General features: G+C 45.7%; 1 protein-coding gene across 2 annotated transcripts; it reads left to right on the plus strand.

The window, feature by feature from the left end:
- The first annotated feature begins 1324 nt into the window (after nucleotides 1–1324).
- LOC100191216 (uncharacterized) lies at nucleotides 1325–5313 on the plus strand. Of its 2 annotated transcripts, NM_001136650.1 has the most exons (4): nucleotides 1325–1609; nucleotides 3523–3723; nucleotides 4064–4275; nucleotides 4371–5269. In NM_001136650.1, the coding sequence occupies exons 1-4, from the start codon at nucleotides 1529–1531 to the stop codon at nucleotides 4939–4941; spliced, it is 1065 nt and encodes a 354-aa protein (NP_001130122.1). In that variant the 5' UTR covers nucleotides 1325–1528; the 3' UTR covers nucleotides 4942–5269. The 2 variants fall into 2 exon arrangements, with proteins under 2 accessions (NP_001130122.1, XP_008680948.1); XM_008682726.4 differs by lacking the exon at nucleotides 1325–1609 and having other exon boundaries at nucleotides 3180–3723; nucleotides 4371–5313.
- Nucleotides 5314–15310: the final 9997 nt, after the last annotated feature.

A 15310-nucleotide genomic window follows, 5' to 3' on the forward strand; every position in this document is an offset into this window, starting at 1 on the left:
CGGCATGTGCATGCATGCATTGCCTCAAATATCTATCTTTGCCGACATTTCCTTCTTCTTGCATAAGCCTACTTGGTTAGAAGGACTAAAAGTATTTAAAACATATTAAATAACTCGTAAGAAGACTAAAAAATTATTTAACATTTTCCTATTATTAGTACAACTGAAATAAATAAGAGACAAAAGTTAAATTTAATATGATTTAATTTATTTTATAATCTATTGTACGTGTGGTTGTATGTACATGCATTTTCCTACTAAAATAGAGCTTTATTCACTCGAACTAAACGGACTACATTTCTTGTACGTGTGGTTGTATGTACGATTCTATTTATTTACCGTCGCTTGGGCTCAACCGTGTCTGGGAACAATATATATATATAAAAAATGAAAGGCACACCGCACACGCGGCCGGCCTCGTAAATCATGCACGGTAATAAAATAAACCGCTCGTTGGTAGAGGGTCACACGGTAATTGACCGTGTGGACGGGGTGGTTTGCTGTCAGCTACCCGTGGAAAACGAAAAAAACACATTTTTAAAAATAACGTGCCCCGCGATCAAACCGCAGGCTAAAAAAACACTACAAATATAACATGTACTAGTCATGTAGAGAGAGATAGGGAAGAGGGGGCATAGAAAAAAAATCCTTTGCACGCGCGATATTCCCAAGAATCTTCTCTTCCTCTCGCTATATCCCCCATCCGCCCACCCCCATTGCGCTGCACTGCTCCCACACGCTCGGATTTAGGGCTGGGCATTCGGTGTATTAGGGTAATTCGGTTCGGTCTATTCGGGTTTGTGAAATTTCGGGTTCTGAAAAATGAGAACCGAAATTTTCAAAAATATTTTAGGAACCGAACCCGAATAGACTCACAATTTCGGTTCGGTCTATTCGGTCCACCGAATAGACCCGAATTGTAGAGAGACTAGTATATTTTGTTAAAATATATACAATGAATAATTAATTGAAAGTACTATTACTACAACAAGTGACTATAAAAATTAGCATATAAAGATATATATACTATCGTTAAGATGATATCATTATTTCTAGCTAATAAGTTCATAAATCATATAATAATACCATCACATATTAAGAGCTTTTTTATATTTCGGGTTATTAGGTCTATTCGGGTTTTAAAGGTTAGGAACCGAACCCGAACCCATAACCCGAAATATAGCACATATAGGAACCGAACCCGAACCCGAAAACCCGAATAGACCGACAATTCGGTCTATTCGGGTTCGGTTCGGGTTCGGGTTCGGTTTTCGGTTTTAAAATGCCCACCCCTACTCGGATTCCTGCTCGCTTTCTCCTCCCACGATTCCATCGCCAGCCGCCCCTTTTCCCTTCCTTTTTCCCTTGCTCGCCCGCCCAGGACTCGTCCTTCGCGCTTCTTCGCCAGCTCGTCCTTCGCGCTTCGTAGCCAGCCGTCGGCGAGAGAGGGTGAGAGGATCCTACGTGCCTTGTACGCTCGCTCGGGAGCCGGCCGGGATCGCGCCGCGCCATCGTACCCCGCCCGGACATGTGCGTGGAGGGGCTGGACGACGCAGCAGGGAGGCTCGGCTTCGGAGACCAGGACACCGACAGGCGCGCCGGTGATGCGGTGCGTACCAGATTGCCCCTCCGCCGTGGTTTGCCGTTGTTGTTTTTTTTCTTTCCCTCGCTTGCCCGATGAAATTTCGTGCCTTTTCCTTCTCGGCGGCGACCCTCCCTCCCGGGGGTTCCGCTCGCCGCTCAACCGCGGGGGTAGGTCGGTTGCGGAGACGGAACCGATTTGGTTGGTTGGTTGGTTGGTTTGGTTGCTTCCGCGTCACCTTTTTTTCTTGTGGAAATGCAAATGCTTTCCTTTCATCCGGGAATTTCATTTTTTTTTCGGGTAAAGCATAGGTAGGGCTAAGAGAGATTAGTTAGTTATTTAATGGAGCAGCAGTAGGATTAAACAAACTCCCGTTGTTTTAGCTATGTAATATAATCCTTTTTCTCCATCACACACTAGTAGTGGTAGGTCAGTAGGTGTGAAAAGGGGAGATGCTCTGATGAATCGTTCAACGGGGACAAGTTTCTAGCACAAAATTCAGGTTGCGTGGGGGGAAAAGATCATGTCTTTGTGGTTGTACTGGTAGCTTCCGGTACAGTTGTTTGTTTGTGCATTGCCCTGTTTGCGCTGTACTTTTGATTCCGTGACGAATTTGTGGTACCTGTGATATACGCATGTGATGTACTGGTCTGCCAAGTCTTTTCATTTCGACCGAGCAGTAGTACTCGGTACGCCAAAGTTCACGTGGTACTGCTGCGTCCTTCGTTTACTAAGGATCAAAGTCAAACGTCGAGAAATATAGATTTTCCTGGATGTTGCTGATAATCCACCATTTAGTCGGTAAGCATGTATGGCAAAGTTCAGTTGGTGTTCACTTGTTCCTCAATGGAGGCCAAGAACAAGAAAAAAGGGTCAAAGGTCATGGTATTTCTTCTCTTGTTGATTGGGCAATCCGGACAAGTCTTTAGTGATCCATGTTCTTTATAGCACTCTATCTAGAATATCATCTGGTAGCCCGTGGTGCCCTTCCTTTAGACCTTAATGGGGTAGCTTTGTTCCTTTACCTGCTACTGCTAGCGATGTTGCAAACAAGAAGTGGATTATGGAGTGGCGCACAAGAATGTCCACCTCTTGGCTCTACATGGCTCTGCTAACTAGCTCAACTGTGACGAACAACCGGGATTTCTGATGTCCTATCATATCGCCACGGCTGTTTGTTCCTTTGCCAAGTTTATATGATGCTATTACCTTTTTGGCTGGAAGACAAGGTCACACGTCGTTCTTGGATTTTTCTATTATTGCCCTCTCTAGAAATGGTTACATGCAGCCTTTCCTGTCCAGTAATGATTTGCCTTCTGTCACTTAACTTTACCAAATTGGACGTCTGATTCTACGTCCCTATCAACCAGCTGTAATTACTACTTAACTTCTGCGCTTTCTCTGTGATGGTAACAAGTATGTCTACTAAGGGAATTCTAGTTCTTGGCAGGGTGGGAGTGCGGGAGTAGGATTTGTATTCATTGCCTTGGACTTGGAATTAACCTGTTCGTTTTCAGAGTTTCTCAGGGGGTGTTTGGTTAGAGGGACTAAACATTAGTCTCTAGTTTTTAGTCTTGTTTAGTCTCTTTTTTGCCAAACACTAGGACTAAAATATAGACTAAAATGATTTAGTCTTTAGTCCTTCACATAGGTGCTAAAAGAGACTAAAAGCCCATAATTATTATGTTGCCCTTACCTTTTTGTATGGATAACTAATATTATGAGTATATTCTAAGGGCATTTGAGTCTTTGGACAGTGTATTTAATGATTTTAGAATCTGTTTAGTCCTAGAACCAAACATGTAGGGACTAAAGTTCAGTCCTAGGACTAATTGAAATTGAAACCAAACATGGCCTCAACCGAATCTTATATAGTGCTTGTGCTTTGGTTGAGTTGTTTGTCTTTTTCACTGGGCTCTGATCCTCTGGATAATGTGCAGATGGAGAGAGTTTGTGAGAACACAGTGGCTGTTGACTTCAAGCAGACTAAGCTGAACAACTTTGTGCCATTCATCCGGTCAGGGGAATGGTCTGATATTGGAGGTCGCGATTACATGGAAGATGCCCATGTGTGCATCTCTGATCTGGCAAAGAATTTTGGCTATGACTCAGTCGAAGATGAAGTAATTTCTTTCTATGGGGTAATTACCTGTTCACTCTTAAATATCTAATTTCTTTCTATGGGGTAATTACCTGTTCACTCTTAAATATCCAATTCACTCCTCTCAGCAATGAAATCATGTCTCTAGCTTCTTCTGAAGCTATCTACCTTTGCTGTAAATTTTAATGCACTCTTCGTGCTAGAATGTGCCTACAGCATAGCGAATAAATCAGCACCTTTTTAAAATTAGGAGTTTGTGTGTGTGTTAACCTCTTTTAGCAGCATCTGTTAGAGGGTTGCTTCCCCGTAGTTTCGTAAGCGCAGGGATATGAAATATCCTATGTTTCTGTTCTCTCACAGGCTTTGGTTCTTATTCACAGGTGTTTGATGGCCATAATGGCAAAGATGCTGCTCATTATGTCCGTGATAACTTGCCACGGGTCATCGTGGAAGACGCTGATTTTCCTCTTGAGCTTGAAAAGGTGGTAAAGAGGTCATTTGTGCAAACTGATAGTAAGTTTGCAGAGAAATTTTCTCATCACAGGGGACTTTCTTCTGGAACGACAGCACTTACAGCAATGATTTTTGGAAGGTATTGAGTGCAAAAGGCTCTTTAGGTTTATAAAGACATGATTTTTAGTTATTTGAAATCATTGCCCATGCTAACTGCTAGCATATCTTGTGCAGGTCCCTTCTGGTTGCGAATGCCGGTGACTGCAGAGCGGTGCTCTCGCGGCGTGGCACTGCCATTGAGATGTCCAAGGACCACAGGCCTTGCTGCATGAACGAAAGGAAGCGCGTAGAGTCACTTGGCGGCTACGTTGACGACGGTTACCTGAACGGTCAGCTGGCAGTGACCAGAGCGCTCGGTGATTGGCATCTGGATGGCATGAAAGAGGTGGGCGAGCCAGGAGGGCCCCTGAGCGCCGAACCAGAGCTGAAGATGGTCACGCTGACCAAGGACGACGAGTTCCTGATAATCGGCAGCGACGGCATCTGGGACTTCTTCTCGAGCCAGAACGCCGTGGACTTCGCGCGGCGGAGGCTCCAGGACCACAACGACCTGAGGCTGTGCTGCAGGGAGATGGTCGACGAGGCGGTGCGGCGGGGCGCCAGCGACAACCTGACGGCTGTGATGGTCTCGTTCCACCCGGACGCCCCTCCCCCGAGCCGAGCCAACAAGAGGACCGGCAGGGTCACCAGGAGCATTTCGGCTGAGGGGCTTCACAGCCTCAGAGTGCTCCTGGAAGGCCAGTGACGTCGCCGGGCGGCGCGGCGCCATTGCTGCCCGTTCGTCCCTGATGCTGTGCTACGTTGCTGATGAGTGTTAACTGTAAGTAGCGGTTTCCGGTATCTTGGTGCTTGCTCTTCTTCTTCCGCTGAGGGCGGGCGACTATTCTTGTCCTTCCTCCGACAATAAACCAACGGGCCTGAGATCTCACTGTGAGACGCTGTAAATAAGGAAATATGGAAGTTGGAGCTCGTCATTAAGGACGAGTTAGGGCATGTACAATGTAGATACCACGACACGGTCCTCCAAGTATAAAACACACCTAAGACACAGTTCAGTACAAAGGGACGTATCTAAAGTCTTACATCTTAATTAATGTTTCAAATTCATCGTATTAAATGGTGACTGATCCATTGTGCACATGTATTGCGCATACATTGCAGGTTCACACCGTTGTTTTCTGACTTTATACTGCTGTTCAGAGTAGCGCATTGCTGAAAAAACTGAACCTCTGAACCTCTAAAACTGAATTACTCACTTTGCTGAATAAACTGATGAGAATCTAGACAACAGTTTCAGAATGCTACATTATTTTCAAAGTAGTGCTTAAGATGCAGATATGGTAAAATCAAAGGGGTGAACTAGAGAAGTTGCTTTGGCATGTTGTGGGAAAAAAGAAATGATGTTACAGTTCACATTCAGGTGCAGAAAATTAAGGTAACGAGAGAGCCCAGAGGTCTGCAGAGGCTAATGAAAATGCATCAGAGAATAGTGAAAATGCATTCAGACACAGATAATAATTAAAACCAATAATTAGATGTATCACATAGAGGTTTCAACATAAATGTATCACATAGCTGATAAATTTTGCAATATGAAACATACATATATGATTGATCTAATGTCCACCGTATCGTTGCCATATATGTTCAACTAAATCATTTTTGAGCTCGATGTGCTTTGAGCGGTCCCTAATCTCTGCATTTCGTCGAAGTACATCTGCAAAACATGGATTAGCTTGATTGCTCACTTCTGGTGGTAAAGCGATAGATGCTCCAGGATTCTCATTCAAATCCAAAGGGATCATAGCCATTTCCTTTTCATCTTCAACTATCATGTTGTGTAAGATAACACATGCTTGCATTATATTTACTACATCTTTCCTTTTCCATAGGCGTGCTGGTCGTCGAACGATATTAAATCTGGACTGCAACACGCCAAATGCACACTCTACATCTTTCCTTACACTCTCTTGACGACTTGCAAAACACTTATCTTTATCATTTTGAGGACTTGATATCGATTTCACAATCGTAGCCCAGTCCGGATATATTCCATCTGCAAGGTAATAGCCTGTGGTGTATTGCTTTCCATTCACAACATATTGTACTCTAGGAGCTTCGCCTCTTAATTTTTGGATAAACAACGGTGACTTATTTAAGACATTGATGTCATTGTTGGACCCTGCAGTTCCAAAGAAAGCATGCCATATTCTAAGATCTTTCGATGCTACCGCCTCTAGGATCATGGTGGGAACACCTTTATCTCCACGAGTGAATTGACCTCTCCATCCCACTGGACATTTTTCCCATTGCCAATGCATACAATCTATGCTTCCAAGCATACCAGGAAAACCACGAGCTTCTGCGACTTGGAGAAGGTGTTCAACCTCATCAGTTCTTGGACCCCTCAAGTATTCTTCACCAAAAACATGTATAACTCCTTTAGCGAAATTACCCAAACATTCCAAAACTGTGCTTGCTGCAATTTTCAAATTATCATCAAGTTGGTCAGCTGGAGTACCGTAAGCTAACATTTTAATGGCAGCCGTGCATTTTTGAATAGGTGAGAGTCCTTCCCTTCCCACGCAATCCAATCTATCAGTAAAATATGGTGACCACTCACTAAGTGCAGCAACAATTTTCAAAAACAATGGTCGCCTCATTCTAAATCTCCGACGAAACATCTCATCGGTATAAATTGGATTAGGAGAAAAATAGCAAGCAATAAGATCTGTGTTTGCTTCCTCACGAGGCCTTGGAACAAACCTTCTACGATAGCATCTCCGTCGTGTCGACTGTTCTTGCAAATTGGAGATGATATCCTGACCAATTTCATCAAGAAAGCCATCTAGAAATTCTTCTTCGGCAAGAAGATCTTCCATTGTGTAAACATCATCAGCATCAGTGAACTCCAATTCTTCATCGTTGCCCTGTGTAGAATTGGCACTTTCTTGTGGTGTATTTGCTCGAGACATCTTTGGTAATGCATTTGTAGTTCACCGAGAGATATATATAGCTTAGTTCACTTCTCAGGTTCTCACAAACTTCTCAGGTTCACACTTGACATCTCAGGTTCACACAAAGTTCTCAGGTTCACACTTGACTTCTGAGGTTCACACTTGTGCGTTGCAGCACCAGCCAGCAGGAGTTCACATTGACACAAGTAAACTGATAGTTCACATTACGTTGACACAAGTAAACTGACACATGACAAATTCATATAATAATTAAAATCGATGTCTCACATGCATGTCTCACATTCCAGTTTCACACAGACATGACAAATTCAGATAATAATAAAAACAAGACACTGTCTCACATTCCAGTTTCACACAGACATGACAAATTCAGATAATAATAAAAACAAGACATTAGAACTGGAACAAGACACTACTAAGAATCTAGAAATAATTTTTTTCTCAAACTTTTGAGTGCAGCAATGTGTTCAGCTCGAATTTCATCAGGCATTGCAGACATGTCTTGCTTGAGGAGACAAGAGTAAGTTTCTAGCATCTTGGACTCTTTTTCCAGCATCTTGGACTCTTTTTCCAACAACTTTGCTTCCTTCTCATCCTTTGCTGCTTGCAGAGATAATTTTGATGCCTCAATCTTGTCATTGCTTATCTTTTGTTGCATTTCAAGAACCTTCATACGATTGGCATGGCAACCATTTTGAATCTTTTCAAATCTGTCCAGCTCATCAACTCGGCGTTCTTTCCCTTTTGCCTCAAAAACAGCCTTCTTAGCAACCTTCCCATTTGCCTCAAAAGCAGCCTTCTTAGCAGCCTTCTGTCCAATGGGTCTAGGGAGCTCGATATCTTCGCCTTCATCTACTATTGGGTTGCTGTTGTCCATCTCCTTCCTTTTATTTTGGTTGCTGCGGTCATTATAAGATAACCATTTTGCCTCATTACGAACCATGTTCCAAACATCCATAAACACAAAATGAGACCCATTGTTTTCTTCCTCATAGAACTTGTGAGCTTTATCAATCCACATCTGGTCTGAATACCCACTAGTGTATATATTCCTAGCTTTCAACCAACAATCATTGAATAGGTTTGTCCACCTATTTAACTTGTGCCACCTCTCCTTTACCTGAGTTTTAGTCCTCCATCTAGGTTTCTCAGTAGTAAGATTGTACTCCTTCGATACGTCCTCCCAGTATTTATCTCCTTTTTTATTGTTTCCACTCAATGAGTCGATGGAATGCTTCAACCAAGCACTCGTCTACATAGAACACAATCAAGACACAGTTCAGTCATTCACCTAAAATAAAACTGTTAATGATGCTAACACAAGTTCAGCTAATGACATACCACTCTAACATTTTCATCTGTTTTCCAAATTAGTCGAGTATCCTTCCTAACTTCTTCATTTTTTCCATCGATCTGAATGACATGAGATGTTGTTCCAACAAAATGAGAGTTCTCGGGGAGGTTTCGTTGTTGATCATCCACCATGTAATGCATGAAACTGTTAGAACTGAACAAAAGGGAGTATTAGCCAAAATCTGTAATTTGCAAACTGTAAAAGATAACTGGTGCAGTGATTACATATAGTTCAATGAATTTTGTTGCAGACATATATTTTCATCAAGATTGAATAATGTTGTCTATATTATATAAGGTAGTATAGTACTCAAATAAAAAGGCAAAGAACCTGCAGGATTTCTCAAAAGATATGGTAGTATTTACTTATATGGCAAACCTGTCCATTAACGATATAGAATTCATTGTTGTTGCTACATCAATTGCAAGAATAGATCTACGACTTAACCAATTGCAAGAACAGATATATGGGATCAAAGAAATTTGCAAAGAATAGATTACTGTGTGCTAAGAACAGACCTACAAGATCAGTTGCAAGCACAGACCTACGAGATCAAAGGAACTCTAGCTGAATCTACGTGATATTTACAGGAATGTTACCTTTCAAGCAGATCCATGAATGTGTGGCTTGCCGGGGATGGTACACGTGCTGGGGCGGCGAATGGACGGCGGGCGCCACCGGTGAAGTGTGCGCCGGCAGGGGAGGGGGTTCGGGAGGGGATGTTGTTGCCAGCAGCAAGGGGAACGTGAATGGGGAATCTCGCGGTGGGGGAGGGCATCTGGAGGGCATCTAGAAGAGAGGGGTAACGGCAGTCGGACGGGGAGCCGGAAGGGATGGCGGCGGCGGCGGCCGGGCGACGAACGGGAGAACCTGTTTTTTTCTGTTTCATGGCAAAACGGATGGACAGGACTAGTGATGCAAAAGTGATGACCAAACAGATGAACGGGAGCACCGGATGCCGAAGAGACGACCGGCGTCGTACAACGGAGCGACGACATCGTATCTTTGCCTCGAGCCATGCGCGAGGAACGGTGGCTTCGCCAAGGATCGAGTCTTCGGAAATTTTACAGTTACCTCCCTAGACACGGTATAAGACACGTCGTATTAAACAGCGTTGTACATGCCCTTAGCGGTGTGCATCCAGGGGGCTTTTGTGGCTCAGTATGTGATGCCTTTTCGCCCCTCCTGATTTTCTGTAAATAAAACGATGCTGGGAGCCATCGGTGTGATTGAACTAGTGTTCTGTTATGCGTGCTCCCCATCGATTCAAGATCTACAGTTTTTATTTACTAATTACTACTAGTACAAGTCTTTACGTGTGCTGTCAGTAGTAAAACAGACAGGCTCATCGCGAACTGAATATTCCAGTTGGGATTTGAGAACAGTTAGGTCAGCACTCAGCAGCATTCGGTGCGCAAGAACCATCTGTACACAGCGATGATTCTGTACACATACAGGATAAACCAATCGAACAGAACAAGATCTGATTGATTTCCGGTCGGTCGTACCGTCCGATCTGCCATAGCATGATAGCAAGCCGTCGAAATCAAATCGGTTAAGAAGCTAGCCTGTCACGAGACTGTTGGAGAACGGCTTGGGTTCGGTTCGGATCTGACAGCACCGGTGGTGCCTGCCCTGCCTGCCTGATTGCCTCCCTGTACCGGCGCGTGAGCGTGGTGACTGAACCTAAACGTCGTCGTGCATGAGCTTGCATTGCATGCCCAAGTTTTTGATGCCTGCTTTGCAGCTCCTATCTAATCTTCAATAGATCTACTACCCTCGTAAGTCGTAACCTAACCAAGCTGCGGACATGGTTCTTTCCATGCATGAGCATGACCCAGGTCAATGCAGACAGCCATCCTCCTTTGTCTGTCTCCCGAGACATTTGCTTGCCACGCACGCACATCAAGAACCATGTCAAAGGCTCCGTCCAGACGCGCCACAGCCAAAGCCCTGTTCTAGTGTTCTCGTCCCAGAGCTCGCCTTCACTTCATCTCCCGCCCCGAGACAGCGGCGACATGAAGCACACGCGAACAAACACGCAGCCTCTCTCTGTCCAGCCGCGCGACATGCGCGCAACTTTCCAGCGGCCATGATGCGCGCGGCGCCAGGGACCAAACGCAAAACCTGACGACGGCCGGTGGAGGGGTTTTGTCTTGGTTTGTCCTCCTCCTCCTCCTCCTGGCTAGCGCTCAGCGTCAGGCGCAACCTAATCCAGCAGGGACCAGCGGCCTGAACACGGCCCCAAGTTTCGCGCGGGCGGCCGTCCCTAAAGGCCGACAGGGGCGCCACAGGCTAAGCTACCCGCCTCGCGCGCGCTCTGTGCACCGAGTTGGCGACAGTGGCGCAGACAGCACAGCTCGACACTGCCAGTTTTATACTCCCTGCATCCTCCTGATAGGCATGAGTGAGTACAGCACCGATCACTTGGGAAGAAGAAGAGGAGGAGGAGGATGTATAAATATGGCGTGTCGTAGGCCACATGCATGGTTCAGACCACTTTGCCTGTTGTTTCTAGCAAGCTCCTGCGTTCCGTTGCAACATCGTTTCATCTCTAGCTCTCAACCCTCTCTCCATTCTCACACTCTCCACGACCTAGCTCTACTCTACGGTCGTCTACGCATACAAATATATGAGGACTACCACTTCCCTGCCGTCGGCTGCTGCTGCCGCCACCGTCTTGATGCTTCTGTTGCTGACTGCGGCCGTGGAGGTCGAAGCCATCAGGCCCCTGGAAGCCGTCAAGCCGCAGCAGCAAGCGAACGTTGCCATTAATGTAGTAAGCGGGCCCCCTGCTGCCTTTTCTTCGCCAGCGAAGAGAAGCGTCTCTGTCGATGGGCAGGAGGTCGTCAAGGCAACGTTAACGGCGCACAAACTGCCTGGGTTCCATGAGGACTACTATGGCGCCAGCGTCCATGAACCGAGGCACCATTGATCTGAGGGGCAATGCTTCGTTCTCCGTCATGCATGCCATGTGGCCTTCTTCCCGTGTGGCGCTAGCTGTTCGGACAGACAGACTATTGTTCCACACCGATCCCCTTTAATTTGTGCAGAGAGAGAGAGAGAGAGAGAGAGAGAGAGTAGGCTAGGTACTAGAGCTTAGTCGATCGATCGTCAGCATGCATGCGGCTGTATGTCTGCCATAGTTACCTCCTGCATAGCATAGCTCTCAGACTGCGAGTAGCGAGCTATAGTAGCATATCGATAATCTTCTTCTTCTGTTCTTGTTTTGTTGTCATCTCCTGCAGAAAGGGCCGGAAATGTAACAGTTTTGATGCGCTAACTATATATATTGTGGCAAAGCCAAAGCAAATCTCTCTTTACCCGATGCCAGTGCACGCAAATGAGCTAGCTAGCTATAGGTTTGCGCACCACTCGTGATACTGCAAAGAAGAAAACAACGGACGTAATTAATGTGCTCTTGGTCATGAGAACGTATCAATGTCCATATTGATTTTGTGCGTACGAGCATGAAGATGGTTTTAATTTATGCACATGCATGACACGTTGCCTGAACACGGACCAGAGTTTCAGAAACCCTAGCTGTAATGCAATGCAATTGGTCGGCAGTTGTAAATTGGGGCTAGAGCTAGACGACGACGGGGGTGCAGGCCACCGGCGCGCACTGCAGTCTGCGCAGAGTGCAGGCAAACGACGCCGCCGTTGTATGTGAGCAGTGCACCAACAACCCCAACAGATCGAGGGGGCATGGGGCAGCTAGCCTGCAGCGCGAGTACTGTCTGTGCTCTCGGCTGGGCGCTGCAGCAGATGCCGGATATGCTGCAGTGTTCTTCGCCGGGGCTGTCCGGTGGATGCGTGACTGGGACGTGGATGGGAGATGGAGTAGAGTATATTATTCGGCGGTGTGCATACTTCCACGTGCCCAATTATCAGCTCTGCGTACTATATTGTCAGCCGGCACAGCTAAGTGCTGTAGAGGGCCCAACGCTAGGGAATGTGTGCTGTAGAGCTCCCAGCCAGCACGATCGAAGCAGTTGACAAAAAACAATCACTTCTGTACATACAATCGGCTGCATAATTTTATTTTCCTACTAGTAATAATGAGCGAGCTATTTTTATTCGTGGGCTATCGACGGTGCCGCGTTCTTGCTTGTAGTTGGGCCTGCTTGTAGCCTACGTGTCGCCTGTGCGGCCCGTGATTCTCCTTGGCAACCCCTGTCGGCCTGCCACGGTCCCGGGCGGGCCGTGGTGCAAGTGCAAGTGCAATGCAACCTCCGCCAGCAGATTTTAGGTACCGTTTGGTTTGGTTACACAGTACGGTGGGACTAGAGACGGCAATGCGCACAGATTTATGTGGGGATTTTCTTCATTAAAGGCTAGTTTGACAACCTCATTTTTTATGAGATTTTTAATTTCCTAAGAAAAAATAAACTAATTTCTCATGAAAAAAATTGAAAAACTCTTGGGAAATTGGGGTTCCTAAATCAGCCCTAAAGCTAGTTTGAGAGCCAGATTATTGGAGAGAATTGGAGGGGCTAAAATTCCCTAACTCTTCAATTTTAAATAGCAAAGAGATTTTAGCCCCCTCAATACTCTGTTATATCTTTGCTTTCAAACTAGTCTTTAGGAGACGGGGACAGGAAAAATTCTTTCTCCATGAGAATGTAAACGGGGAAAATTCTTCTCTCGTTAAGTAAATGGGGATGGGGACGATGAAGCATTCCTCGTCCCGTTTTCCCGCGGGGACCCGTTAAAACTGTACGTGACAATGTTTTTGTGTACTATTAAATGATAAAAATAAAATGTTTACACCTGTCGAGGATTTATCTTCGCAGGGAATGAGGAAGAAATATCACCGCAACCGTTCGTGGGGACCCTACGATACTTTTTTGTAGCGGGGATGAGTATGGGGAAGTATTCCCTTACTAGGAATTCACCATTACCGTCACTAGATGGAACGGAACAGCTCTATTCTTAATTTGTTGTTGTTGTTTAGTTTAGTTTTACATAGGATATGTTAGCGCCGATCTAGGCAGCAACGATCACTAGGTGGTGTACCGCCTGACAGTGCCCTCTGCGACGGCGAGGACGGTCTGCGGCTCTGGGCCGGACGGTCCGTGCACAGGGCCGGACGAAGCAGGGTCGTCTTCCTTCTTCTTGCTGGAATCTAGATCTCGTTATCTGGGGAAGAGATCCTAGGGTGCTTCGGGTCGATAGGTCACCCGGGGTCCCTAGACGACGTGGAGTCGTCTAGAAATTAAGAGAGCAAATCGAGAAAGGGGTCTTGAGTGGACAACTAGATCTTGCCCCCCGGAAGGGGTAAGATCCTAGAGTCGTCTTAGGATCGGTAGGCCACCCAAAACGGATCTAGACGAGGTAGAGTCGAATATGGGTGGAGGTGGATATGCGGAAGGCTATAACTAGAACTACGCTACATCTACTTCTAAGGCAGGAAAAGTAAATGGTTCGATTGGAATGTGTTCGGGGGTTCTCAATCGGTCGTGCCCCTTTATATTTATAGGAGAGGAGGTCTGAATCTGTTCCTAAGAGATAGCCAACAACTTCCACGTGATTAGATAGATAACCAAGGACGAGATAAGAATAAACACCCAAGTTAATCTAATTTTGGGACACGTGGACTGTCCGGGCCCAAAAGCCAGATCGTCCGCTTATTTTGGTGTTCAACAGTATAAAGTCGCTCTAAAAAAATTTGTCGCGGACGCCGACGGCCACGCACGCGGTGCACCTGCGGCTGGGCTGAGCAGGGTAGGCGACACGCCGCCGTCTCTGTTCGCCACGATGTGTTATGCACGTAGCAAGTATATCCAGGATACGGACAGCGCGGAAAGGGCTAGAGGTCACGCAAATATGCGGCGCTCCCTCCTCCGTTCAGAATCATTGATAGCAGCTAGGTCTTCCAACTGCCGATATGTGCCGCGCCAGACGTCTAGGCCCATCTGGAACATAGGAAGACTAATAACACATGAATAGGAAAAACTACATAATTAGAGTTGCTATGAATTACAATCCTATATAAGAATTAAGAATACAAGAAAAATTTCTTACCTAGCCTTTGAATGCTATGTAGGAATTTGAATAGAGAGATAAGAGTGGTAAGAAATTTTCTAAAAGATTGGATATCTTATTATTTTTCTCTAAAGCTTGTATAGAGAAAAGCGATCCATAGAAATTTCAAAGGAATTGATTGAATTGAATCCTGTGTTCCAAAGACACTTATGTAGAAAATTTTACTGTAGGGGTTAAATCCTTAAAAAAATTCTTTATATTTCCTTTGGGTCCAAAGCCGGCACCCCCCCTGATTGCCGACACATGAGTACATGACGCTGCTTATGCGGTTCCCGTACATGAGCTTCACGATTCATAATTAACAAAACTATGTTACTATAAAAAAATGTTACCATTTGAATCCCAAACCAGGCGTACAGCTGTGGCGGAATGTTTGGGCGGCACATGCTCACCTGCCCACCTGGACCTGGAGTGTTGAGGAACCAGGCTGTTTGTTTGCTGTATGTGACGTGCGTGAGTACGTATGTACTGCGTACAACTCTACAACACTACATGCGGGTATACGCCCGCCCGCGCGATTGGTCCGAATTTTTTGTATTTTAGCCCTTAAACAGAAGTAAAATCACGTTTAGACCTAAAAAAATTTTAAATGCAGTTTTGGACCCTTTGCTCGGCGCCATAGCCTATGGCGCCGAGCTAACACAGCTCGGCGCCATAGGCTATGGCGCCGAGGTCGTGTTGCGTTGGCACAACCCAGACGCGTGGCGTCGACGTGGAACCGAGCTCGGCGCCAC

This window comes from Zea mays, chromosome 5 (assembly GCF_902167145.1).
Source record: "Zea mays cultivar B73 chromosome 5, Zm-B73-REFERENCE-NAM-5.0, whole genome shotgun sequence".
Taxonomy (NCBI): domain Eukaryota; kingdom Viridiplantae; phylum Streptophyta; class Magnoliopsida; order Poales; family Poaceae; genus Zea; species Zea mays.